Source organism: Bombina bombina, chromosome 9 (assembly GCF_027579735.1).
Source record: "Bombina bombina isolate aBomBom1 chromosome 9, aBomBom1.pri, whole genome shotgun sequence".
Taxonomy (NCBI): Eukaryota; Metazoa; Chordata; class Amphibia; order Anura; family Bombinatoridae; genus Bombina; species Bombina bombina.
Window position 1 is genome coordinate 234,630,137 of NC_069507.1, and position 12,733 is coordinate 234,642,869.

Below are 12,733 nucleotides of genomic sequence, written 5' to 3' on the forward strand. Positions count from 1 at the left end.
AAAATAAAAAAAGAAATAGAATAAGAATACTATGAATTAAATTCCATTCTGTCAATCCTAAATGATTATAATTTCTCTGATGGAGTATATTTTATCCCCATTTTTTCCCCTCCCTCCCCTTCCCCCAACAAAAACATCAATATCAGTATCACAACTATGGCCAGGAACAGGGCCAGAAGCAATCTTCCCCTCTCCCCCCACCCCCCCCTCCTCTGAGCATATATCGTCATCCCTGGAGAGTTACATTGTGAGTCATGTCTTGTAGATAAGATCCTAAGCTATCTCAGGTGATGATAATATCAACGTGTTCAAGGTTAGTCTTGCGAGGGGGAAAAAAAAAAAAAAAGGGTATATATATTTATATATAAAGATAAAAAGAACAAAAAGATTCTCCTGTATCGTACCAGGAGAAAGAGAAAAGATAATGTGTCTTGCTTTTACCATAATCCCAGAAGTACCAGTTCTGAGTTTTGAAAAGGAAATATTACTTGATCAATTTCTGGTGGTGTAAGGGATTTAATAAATGGTGCCCACTTATTAAAGAAGGACTGAATATCCGATTCCTTATCAATATTGGTGTCTCGCTGCTCTATAATGCATTGCTTTTTAAGAAAATTTTTAATCTCTGGTACTGTTGGTAAGTTTCTTAACTTCCACTTCTTGAAGATTAAATACCTAACTGCCAAAATAATTATGGTAATTAACTTTCCATTAGGGCTATGTTCTTCTGGATTATTTAAACAGAATATGACCTGAAGCAGTGAAAGACCCAGAGGGGAGAATTTAAGGGACGTTCTTGCCCAGAATTCAACTTTATACCAGCATTGTCTAATCAATGGACAATCCCAGATCATGTGTCTCAAGTCTGCGGCCTCCATGTAACACTTAGGGCATTTGTCAAAATTTAGATTATTGAACTTAAATGCTTTCTCAGGGGTATAATAATATTTATGTAAAAGTTTTAGATGAGCCTCTCTCCAGGTGGCTGAGATTGTGGCCTGAGATACTCTACTAATAGAGGTTTTTATGAGTTGGCTGTCAATGTGCTCTTGTGGCAAGACCAAGCTCCAAGCTTGGGTTAGTTTTCCAAGGAGATGTTCCCCTTTGCCTTCCCCCAGTAGATGGTAGCATGGGGTAATTGACATTAACCCGCTCCTTACCAGAGTCAGCCAGAGCTCCAGCCTACCCAGGTCACATCGCCAGTTAATTGGTCTCATAGTATCTGTGATGTAGTGCCTTACCTGTAGATAGGCAAATAAATCCTTGTTTGAAAGATTAAAGTTAGTTTTAAGTTCATCAAATGCTATAATACATTTTCTCTCTTGATCCACGAATTGTATAAGTCTGTTTAATCCTGATGCGTGCCAATGTTTAAACACCGCTGAGTCTATGCCTGCCTGAAATTTAGGATTACCTATTAACGGTAGATATTGAGATATCTGACAGTTAAAATCAAGGATCTTTCCTATTTTCTTCCAGGCCCTCAGGGGATTTGAGAACATTTTAAGTGCTCTAATATTAACTGGCCACTCTTTAAGTTCACAGTGTAGGAGAGCTATAGGTGTGTATGGATAGCAAATTTTCTCTTCTAATTTGTTGTTCAGGACATAGTCTCTGGAACAGATCCAATCCGCCGTTATTCGCGCTAAGAATGCCAGATTATAAAACTTTATGTCTGGCAATGCAAAGCCTCCACAAGCTTTAGAGGATGACAATTTGGTCAAGGAGATTCTGGGTCTTACTTTTTGCCAAATGAACCTCCGAAGTAAGCTATTAATTACTCGTATGTCCCTGTCCAAAAGCATTATCGCCGTGTTCTGTAGAACATATAACAGTTTTGGAAAGAGGACCATCTTAAAAAGTGCTATCCGTCCAGAAATGGAGAGTGGCAAACTCTCCCAGTTTCTGAGCTTTTCCCTGAATATTGATATAATTGGTAGGATGTTAAGCTTATAAAGATCTTTGGGATCACTCGGGATGTGGATACCCAAATATTTAAATGAGTCTTTTACTAATCGGAAGGGAATATTACTGGAAGAGGAACTGTTTTTTTTAAGCCAGAGTAATTCTGACTTTGTAGTATTTACTTTATATCCAGAAAAGGACCCAAATTGATCAATGATTTGTAGTAATTTAGGAAGATTTTTTTTACTGTTTGATAGATATATAAGAATGTCATCTGCATATAGGGCTAACTTTATTTCATAATCCTGTATTTTAATACCTTCTAGTTGTTGCCTGATCGCAGTTGCCAAAGGTTCAATGCAGATGTTGAAGAGGAGAGGAGAGAGGGGGCAGCCCTGACGGGTCCCCCTACCCAGTACTATCTGGGATGACAACAAGTTATTTACGATTAGCCTTGTATAAGGCTGTTTATAAAGATTTTTGATAAAGTGAAGGAAACTACCTGTGAAGCCAAACTTCGCTAATGAAGTGAGAAGATGGTCGTAGTGAACGGAATCGAAGGCCTTCTCGGCATCAACCGAGATGACCGCTAGATCTGGTGGGGTCCTTCGCCCTCTTCTCCCCTCCTCCCCAACATTAAAAAGATATTCTGATGTTACCAAGATCTCTCTAATTTTTGCTGCAGAATTTCGAGCATTTAAGAAACCAGCTTGGTCTTTATGAATGATGTCACCTAGTATTTTTTGTAACCTTTGAGCAATGATTGATGTGAAAATCTTGTAATCAGAATTTAATAGAGCAATTGGTCTATAAGACCCCCTTGAAGTTGGGTCCTTTCCACTTTTAAGTATTAGGGTTGTGTAGGAGGATGTAAAAAGTTTTGTCATCTCTTCTCCCTTAATATAGATAGAATTATAATATTTACAAAGATGGGTTGATATTTCAGAAGATAGTATTTTGTATAGCTCATTGGGTAACCCGTCTGGCCCAGGAGTTTTGTTCAGAGCAAGGTCAGAAATTGTTTTTTTAATTTCTTCCTCTGTGATTTGCATATTGATAGCTTCGGCTATGTCAATAGATAGCTTGGGGATTGATATTTTGCTCCAAAAGTCCTCTGCTCGAGGTGAATCTGAGTATCTGGATGAATAGAGTTCCTGATAATATTTTTCCATTTCTTGCACTATTTCTTCATGCTTAAATACTTCCTTCCCTTCTAGCACCAGTTTTTCGATTAGCGAAGATTTTTTCTCGCTTTTGACCAATCTAGCTAGGAGTTTCCCAGATTTATTGCCATATTTATATAATTTGGACTGTAGTTTTAGTTCATTCTGGGTTTCTCTGTATAGCAAAAAATCGTCTTTATTGCTTTTTGCTCTGATATACTTGGTCCAATTTGCAGGGTTAGAGTCAAGAAGGAATCTATTATATGCGTTTATAACTGCATGCGTTAATTCCTTATCTCTTTGTTGCCTTTTTTTATTTAATATGGCCATATACGCTATAATTTCACCTCTTATTACAGCCTTTGCTGCCTCCCAATATATGGCAGGACGATCTCTATAATCTGAGTTGCAGAGGTCGTAGTCATTAAATTTAGCTCTTAGCCAGTTCTTGAATTTCATGTCTGATGCTAAGTGAGAGGGGAAGAAGAAGCGATTTAACTTGAACTTAGGCTGTTTATCTTGGAGATCTAAAGATATTGGCCCATGATCAGATATACATATAGGAAGGATTTTTGCCTTAACCTCGAATGTGCAGTCTTTCGTCTATCAAAAAGAGATCGATCCTTGATAATGTTTTATGGGCTTTAGATAGGCAAGAATATTCTCTAACATCGGGATTTTGCATCCTCCATATGTCCCTAACACCTAAGTTTTGCATAAGCCTAGTGAAAATTTTAGACTCCAAGTTGTCTTTTTTATGTTTTTTCTGTTTTGTGTTTTGTCTCAGCCTGTCAAGTGGACACTGTGGAGCCATGTTGAAATCTCCTGCGAGAATAAGGTTACCCTCTAGTACAGAGAGTATCTCTGTCTGTAATTGATTCCAGAACTCTGGATCAAGAGTGTTAGGTGCATAAACATTACACATTGTGAACACACGATTATCAATTTTTATTTTTAAAATCACTGATCTCCCCTCTGGGTCTGTCCCAACATGCAGAATTTCTGAATTGATCTTTTTCCCCACCAAGATGGCTACCCCTCTCTTTCTCCCCTGTTCTGAAGTGGCGAACACTTCCTTAACCCATGATGTTTTTAACTTCAATACTTCTTCTAGGGTAAGATGCGTTTCCTGGAGGAAAGCTATTTCTGTATTCATTTTCCTTAAATGAGAAATGATTGACTTCCTCTTTATAGGAGTGGTGATACCTCCTACGTTCCAAGATACTATTTTAAAATTAAGCATTTAATTTAGTAAATAGATACATGAAATTGGTACTAAGGAGAAAAAAAAAAAAAAAAAAAAAAAAAGAAGCCCCCCGCAAGACACCTACGCTATTTTGAACTAGTTCCGCTGTCAGCATTACCTTAAAAAAAAAAGATAAAAACAATGACAGTGAATCCTTGATATCTGTTCGGTTTACTCACTAGAGCTTAATTGATTTAAGAATCTTTCTGCCTCTTGTGCACCTTCAAAAAGGTGAGTTCCTCCTCTGGCAAAAACTTTAAGTTTAGATGGGTACATAATTAAGGCCTGATAACCCTGCTGAATAAATTTAGAGCAGATTGGAGCAATATTTCTTCTCCTCGCTGACGTCTCTGCTGAATAGTCTTGAAATAGGAGAATCTTGTTCTCTTTAAACATGATGGGCTGATTTTTACGAAAATGTTGGAGAAGGGTTACCTTATCAGTGAAATTGAGCAATTTGGTTATTACTGGCCTAGGTCTATTATTGCCCCTATTATCAACCTGCATCCTCCCTATTCTATGGGCCCTTTCTACCACTATTTGAGCATTGCTAGGAGAGATTTTAAGTAACTGTACTAAAGTATCTGTGATAAATAAATTTAGATTCTCAGGCTGTTTCCCCTCAGGTATGCCAATAATGCGGATGTTATTCCTTCTGGCCCTATTTTCTAAATCTTCAATTTTGGTTTGCATTTTGGACAGACTAGTTGCGGTGGCATCTATGCTTGCACTATGAGTAAGTGTGAGATCCTCAAGATCAGAGACCCTTTGTTCCACTTCACTAATCCTGTTAGTGAAGTGTCTCAGTTCTTGCGATAGTGATACAATTTCTTGTTTGATCTCTGCCCTAAGGGCATCAAACTTAGGATTTAAAGCTTCTGCAATGTTTCTCACCAGGGCCTGCATGTTAAATGTTTCGCTTAAGTGTAAGGGATTGGTAGGGGTTGATTGTTCCTCTGTGGATAGCTCTGTACTATTTTTATTTCTTCTATCTCTTGCTTTAGCTGTCATGGCTGGTGGGGGAGTCCGGGAGTGGCTGTGGAGGAATTTGTCCATAAGACGTGATAATGGTGTGAGTGATGATCAATTAATAACTTGTGCTGTGCTGCAAAACATTCGTGATTTTATTGGAAGGGGTAGGGATGTGAGGGACAAGTGAGTGAGGGGGTTTAGGGGAGGGAGTGAGGAAAGTGAAGGACGGGGGGAAAAAAAAAAAAGGGGGGGATTTATATGTTAGCACCCTTGGTTTTAGTGAAGTGATGTGTGTGGCTTCCTATAATTAAGGGTCCCCATACCAGTCAGAGAGCCTATGGCGTGTAGCTTAGAGACAAGAGAACCAAACCCTTCTCTAAGAGTTAAATAATTCTCTACTGGTCCCTGATTAAATTAGGTCCAGTTACTAAGCAAAAAAAAAAGAAAAAAGAACTCAGGTTTACTTTAATATCATTAGGTTCCCCTAATCAAAGTGAGTAGGTATAGATTATAGTTCTCTTATTTTTTTTGTTGTATTAGACCTTTCTTACCTTTACAGCTAAAATCTAATATTTCTGGGCATTTAGATATATTTTAAGTGAAGGGAAACCTATGTCCTGGTTTTTCAAATCTCTGAGTGTGAAATTAGGCCAATTAATCTTGGGACAGCGTATCTGCCTAGACAACAAAATCAAATTACTCTTGTGCCACAAGAGAAACACAGTTAGAAGAAATTGTTAGTTGCAGAGAAGAAGAAAAAAAAAAAGAAGAAAGAAAGAGTAACTTAAATCCTAAACAATAAGAACAGAATATGCGGTGTGTTAAATTTTCCTTAAAGCTTATAAATTTTAGGTATGCATTTAAACAATATATTAGGAGATGAAATGTCCAGCAGTTAGGTTGTTATTCTGCGAGCAAGATAAGCATAAATGTCCATATTAGTTTAATAGCAGATTTTTCGTGGTGAAAGCAGCTGTTAATCTGTCAGCCAGAAAATAAGCAATCAACGTTAGTAGCATGTTCATTAGATGTAAAGCAACTAACTCTTTCCTCTTCCCTTCTCCCTTCCTCCTCCTCTCCCCCTATTCTTTTAGCCTTTACCAGAGTTCAAGCCGATGTTAGTAAAGTTTACAGATAGTCTGGGAGATAGAGCTCTTATTTAGGTGGACCGTGATCCACTGTGGTCCGTCCAATTCAGTGCAATATGAGTAATATAGGGCTGCTCAGCCCTTCCCCTCCTTTCCCTTCCTTTCTTCTTCTGTCCCCTTTTACCTTCCCCCTTTTATGACTTTGGTAAGGAAATGCTTGATATTAGTATTGGGAGAAGAATATGATATCCCTGTCTGCTCCCCCAACTTCACCCAGGCAGCCCATTCAGTTTAAGGTGCACAATGATAAGTCTTTAGGGGTGTATAGTTAACTCACCTCTCCTCGCCAGCTGTACCCCGTATTCTATCTTGCCCTGGAGGATGGGGTTCTTGAATATACGGTGAATGTCTCTCCTACCTGAGACCTGCAGATGCAGCTCCCGCAGCTTTAGGTGCCTCTGCCTTGTCTTGACCTCCGGCAGCTATTTATCTCTCCCTCCCTCACGCAGCAGCGGTGGGAGAGAGGGAAGAGAAACAAGAGGCAGGCTTCCTACGTGCAGGGGCTTTTTCCTTCGTTCCTAGCCCTCCAGATAGCGCTTACTCCAGTCCCTCTCACGCAGCACCGGTGGGAGAGGGATGGGGTAATCTGAGCTGCAGCCAAGGATCCAACGAGGAGTCTCAAGGGGAGGGCCACCTCAGGGAGACATGTAGGATTCAGTATCACTCCGCAGTGTGAGTTCCGTGATGCCGGGCACGCTGGCGGGAGGGGTGAGAAAGAGTTCAGCCACAGCGGTGGGTGGGCCCGTCTGTACTGACTTTGATGCAGTTGGTCCTCTGTTGGATTAGGACCCAGCCGCGCCTCTGCTCAGTTCGTGGCGGAAAGGGGGAGAGCAGTGTGTGATGGATAGACGCAGTCCGGAGAGCTTGCTGAAAGCAGACTTCGGCAATAGGAGATGAGGTACGTGCTGCAACAGATGCGGCCTCAGTTGTTGCCGTCTAATGTTAAATTCTGTCCTTAGCTGGGCAGAGGAGCAAAAGGGATCTTCCAAGGTAAAGGGGTTTCTCCTGGGTTATTTTCTATGCCTTTTGAAGAGGTAGTGGGGGCTTAAGTTTACCCGGCAAATTGTGTCTTTTATTCAGAGCAGTTGGTTAAGAGTGCTGGGTAAGCCAGTTGGCCTCGATTCGTCTGTTTGCGGGGATATCACCTCCCTTCTTGCAATAACAGCGGGATGGAGTTTATCGCTGTTCAGGTTCAGGTGCGTTGTCTTGGCTAACCCGTTAGCTATCCCCTGGACTGGGGTATGGCGCGAAAACAACCGCCAGCAGCTGTAGGGCTGAAGCAGGTAGCTCAGCAGGTAGCTCAGCAGGTAGCTCAGCAGCACGTGCTTGCTCCTCCTCCTCCACCGGAACCCCAGGGCATGCCAAGAGCATTCCATTTTAAACAACTTTCGAATTTACTTATATTATCTAATGTGCTGCATTCTCTATATATCCTTTGTTGAAAACCATATCTAGATAGGCTCAGTAGCTGCTGATTGGCTGCACAAATAAGTCTCGTTTGATTGGCTCAACCATGTGCATTGATATTTCTTCAACAAAGGATATCTAAAGAATGAAGAAAATTAGATAAAAGAAGTCATTTGGAATGTTGTTTAAAATTGTGTTTTCTATCTGAATCATGAAAGAAATATTTTGGGTTTCATGTCCCTTTTAGGATGATCCACGAACACATACTCATCTCTAATTCACAGATCACTCAGTCTTTCCAGTGAGTATACTTGCTCTGTCTGGTGCAAAAACACAAACTTTAAAGAGACAGTGTACTGACATATTTTTCCCCTTTAATTTGCCTGTTAAGACCTCCAGCTATGCTAAAAAATTGAATACTGAAGTATTGGCTTTAGAAAAATTATGCAAACAAAAATCAACTTCCCAATAGGGGTGGGAGAGAGGTGCCTCAGCCCATTTGGAAGGAAGTTCATGCAGCTGCTTAAAACACAAAACACTCTTATCAGTTGATTGACTGACTACTTTGTCTCATTAAGGTTTGATTTGGAGAACATTTTTTTTTGATAAGTCTATAATTCTTCATATAATTGTCTCATTTGCTCAATTCTTCTGTATTCTTTATGATATGCTATCTACTGAATTGCTTAAACTGATCTTGTATCTCATTAACCAGGTGATCCAGGACATTAGCGGTCTACAGCCTGAAGGGCTTTGTGAAAGCTCCCTGCTCAGTACCGAGTCTCCACGACAAATTCATAATAAGGTACAATTTTAAAATATTCTTGTTGCTCCACCTAAGATAAGATATTTGGTGTAATTTAGAAGTGGAGCACAAAACGTGACAAGATTGCGCACTCCCACATACAATATACTTTTAAAGTCTCTTCTTTAGAGATCTATCTTGAGTAGTTCTTTGTATAAAGTCAAGGAGTTCCTCTGAACCATAGCAGCCAATCACTTCTCCCGGTCTGGTCAGGGTTTTATGCAACATTATACAATTAATAAAACAGCACAACCCAGATTAACACAGAACACATCTGCATCCATTCCATCACACTCGTAGCTGGTTCCTCTCCTTGAGAAGTCGGCAGGTGCATTTTATGTTCTGAGAACTAGAAAGTGCTTAATTTTTAGAGCTAAATAATGAAAATATATTGCAAAGTTGTTTTATTACACATAACAACATTATATATACAAATATCAAGGTGATTACTGTCCCTTTAACTCACCGCTTAATATGAGCACAATAAGAAAACTGATAGTGCTCCCTGCATTATAGAGTGTGTGTGTGTGTGAAACATTACATTAACATTATACAACCTGCACTATTAATTGCGCTCCATTTGTAATCTAGCCCTTTAAAGGGACAGTGCACTATCACATTTTCTCATCTTTAATGTGTTCCTAATGATCCATTATATTAGGTCAAGTGTATTAAATTGTTTATTATAGCTCCTCTACATTTATTTTGTCATTTGAAATAACTGTTTTTACCCATTAAGATGATCACCTATACTGCAGTAATTTGTACAGAAAAGCAAGAGTCAGTAGAAGTTACACTCTCAGTAGGGGTTGGAGATATTAATACTAAGGTATTACATTTTCATTTTTTCTTTTTCAGTATTGGGCTATGTGTATACACTGTGTGCAGAATTATTAGGCAAATGAGTGTTTTGACCACATCATCCTCTTTATGCATGTTGTCTTACTCCAAGCTGTATAGGCTCGAAAGGTGATGTGCATCTCTGTAATGAGAAGGGGTGTGGTCTAATGACATCAACACCCTATATCAGGTTTGCATAATTATTAGGCAACTTCCTTTCCTTTGGCAAAATGGGTCAAAAGAAGGACTTGACAGGCTCAGAAAAGTCAAAAATAGTGAGATATCTTGCAGAGGGATGCAGCACTCTTAAAATTGCAAAGCTTCTGAAGCGTGATCATCGAACAATCAAGCGTTTCATTCAAAATAGTCAACAGGGTCGCAAGAAGCGTGTGGAAAAACCAAGGCGCAAAATAACTGCCCATGAACTGAGAAAAGTCAAGCGTGCAGCTGCCAAGATGCCACTTGCCACCAGTTTGGCCATATTTCAGAGCTGCAACATTACTGGAGTGCCCAAAAGCACAAGGTGTGCAATACTCAGAGACATGGCCAAGGTAAGAAAGGCTGAAAGACGACCACCACTGAACAAGACACACAAGCTGAAACGTCAAGACTGGGCCAAGAAATATCTCAAGACTGATTTTTCTAAGGTTTTATGGACTGATGAAATGAGAGTGAGTCTTGATGGGCCAGATGGATAGGCCCGTGGCTGGATTGGTAAAGGGCAGAGAGCTCCAGTCCGACTCAGACGCCAGCAAGGTGGAGGTGGAGTACTGGTTTGGGCTGGTATCATCAAAGATGAGCTTGTGGGGCCTTTTCGGGTTGAGGATGGAGTCAAGCTCAACTCCCAGTCCTACTGCCAGTTTCTGGAAGACACCTTCTTCAAGCAGTGGTACAGGAAGAAGTCTGCATCCTTCAAGAAAAACATGATTTTCATGCAGGACAATGCTCCATCACACGCGTCCAAGTACTCCACAGCGTGGCTGGCAAGAAAGGGTATAAAAGAAGAAAATCTAATGACATGGCCTCCTTGTTCACCTGATCTGAACCCCATTGAGAACCTGTGTTCCATCATCAAATGTGAGATTTACAAGGAGGGAAAACAGTACACCTCTCTGAACAGTGTCTGGGAGGCTGTGGTTGCTGCTGCACGCAATGTTGATGGTGAACAGATCAAAACACGGACAGAATCCATGGATGGCAGGCTTTTGAGTGTCCTTGCAAAGAAAGGTGGCTATATTGGTCACTGATTTGTTTTTGTTTTGTTTTTGAATGTCAGAAATGTATATTTGTGAATGTTGAGATGTTATATTGGTTTCACTGGTAAAAATAAATAATTGAAATGGGTATATATTTGTTTTTTGTTAAGTTGCCTAATAATTATGCACAGTAATAGTCACCTGCACACACAGATATCCCCCTAAAATAGCTATAACTAAAAACAAACTAAAAACTACTTCCAAAACTATTCAGCTTTGATATTAATGAGTTTTTTGGGTTCATTGAGAACATGGTTGTTGTTCAATAATAAAATTAATCCTCAAAAATACAACTTGCCTAATAATTCTGCACTCCCTGTACACATAGAGATAAGAGACAGAGATAACACAAGGAAGACATTGTGTGTATAGAGAGTGATACGATAAGCAGGTCTGCAGTTCTTGCAAGCTCAACCCATTTCCATGGGTTGTGGTTTGAAAGAGCAATCATATCTATTTCATATCCAAAAATAAGCCTAAAAGAGTACTTTCCCAAACATTTGATACTTTGTAACTGATATAACAAGTCACTGGAAACACATTAAGGGGATCCTCATTTTATAATACAATGTCCCTTTAAGTTTACCCCAGTTTTAACAATTCTGGAGCTTTTGTTTAGCACTGTGGAATCTGTTGGTGCTCTACAAATAATTGGTAGAAATAACAATGATTATAGTTAAAGTTGTGGAGCAGGTATGTTCCCTGGGAATGAGACAGCCAGTGACTGTAGATACATGTGTATGCCACTCCGGATTGGATAACTGTCCTTCTCAGTAGCAGAAATGTATTGTGGATAGTTGTGCCACGTTAACTGTGTTCTTTGAAAACATCATATAAATAAGCAAGCAAACCTCATGTGCAAGCTTAAATGCCTGAGACTGCAGAATATACGTTTTATTTATACATAAAACTGATACAAACAACTCCAGAGAACATGGTCTGCAGCTAAGAACATCTATAGCTTATTCTTCATTTGCAGACAGAGGCCACAGATCGTCACTCTGCAACTTCAGAGAGTGGGAGCAGCACAGATGGACATTGCGAGACCCCTGAAGTAAAGGAAGGTAAAGAAAATAGCACAAAAAAGAATTATAAACAGTATGTGCTTATATATGTTACACATAGGTGTGTCGTGTCATGTTTGCATCCATTTCAAAAATTTCAGTCATAATTTTGTATAAATGGAAATTTTCTAAACTTTGTTTGGGTGTTACCCTTTTGTTTAAACAAAGTGTGTGTTTGTGTTTGTCTGTATGTGTGCGAATGTATGTGCCTGTGTGTGTTTGTGTGTGTCTGTATGTGTGCGTGTGTATGTGTTTGTGTGTGTATGTGTTTGTGTGTGTATGCGTGTGTATGTGTTTGTGTGTGCATGCGTGTGTATGCATGTGTGTGTATGCATGTGTGTGTCTGTGTGTTTATGTATGTGTATTTGTGCATGTGTATCCGTGTTTGCATGTGTATGTGTGTGTTTGCATGTGTTTTTGTGTGTATGCGTGTGTGTATGTTTGTGTGTGAGTATGTGTGTCTGTGCATGTGTTTATGTGTGTTTGCATGTGTGTGTATGTGCATGCATGTATATGCGTATGCATGTGTGGGTATGCATGCTTGTGTGTGTGACTGTACATGTGTGTGTCTGTGTGTGTGTGGCATGCATGTGTGTGTGAGTATGCGGGTGTGTATGTTTGTGTGTGTGTCTGTGCATGTGTGTGTATGTGTGAGCATGCATGTGAATGCGTGTTTGTGTGTGTGTGTGCATGTGTGAGTATGTTTGTGTGGCATGTGTATGTTTGTGTGTGTGTCTGTGCATGTGTGTGTATGTGTGAGCATGCATGTGAATGCGTGTTTGTGTGTGTGTGTGTGTGTGTGTGTGTGTGCATGTGTGAGTATGTGTGTGTGGCATGTGTATGTTTGTGTGTGTGTCTGTGCATGTGTGTGTATGTGTGAGTCTGTGTGTGTGTGAGCATGCATGTGTATGCGTTTGTGTTGTGTCT

General features: G+C 39.9%; 1 protein-coding gene across 1 annotated transcript in view; it reads left to right on the forward strand.

Annotated features, from left to right (window-relative positions):
• AFAP1L2 (actin filament associated protein 1 like 2) overlaps nt 1–12,733 on the forward strand; it is a 297,831-nt gene that overhangs the window by 262,855 nt on the left and 22,243 nt on the right. Inside the window, 2 exon segments of the mRNA XM_053692693.1 lie at nt 8,557–8,646; nt 11,722–11,806. Coding sequence (XP_053548668.1) covers nt 8,557–8,646; nt 11,722–11,806 — 175 coding nt within the window.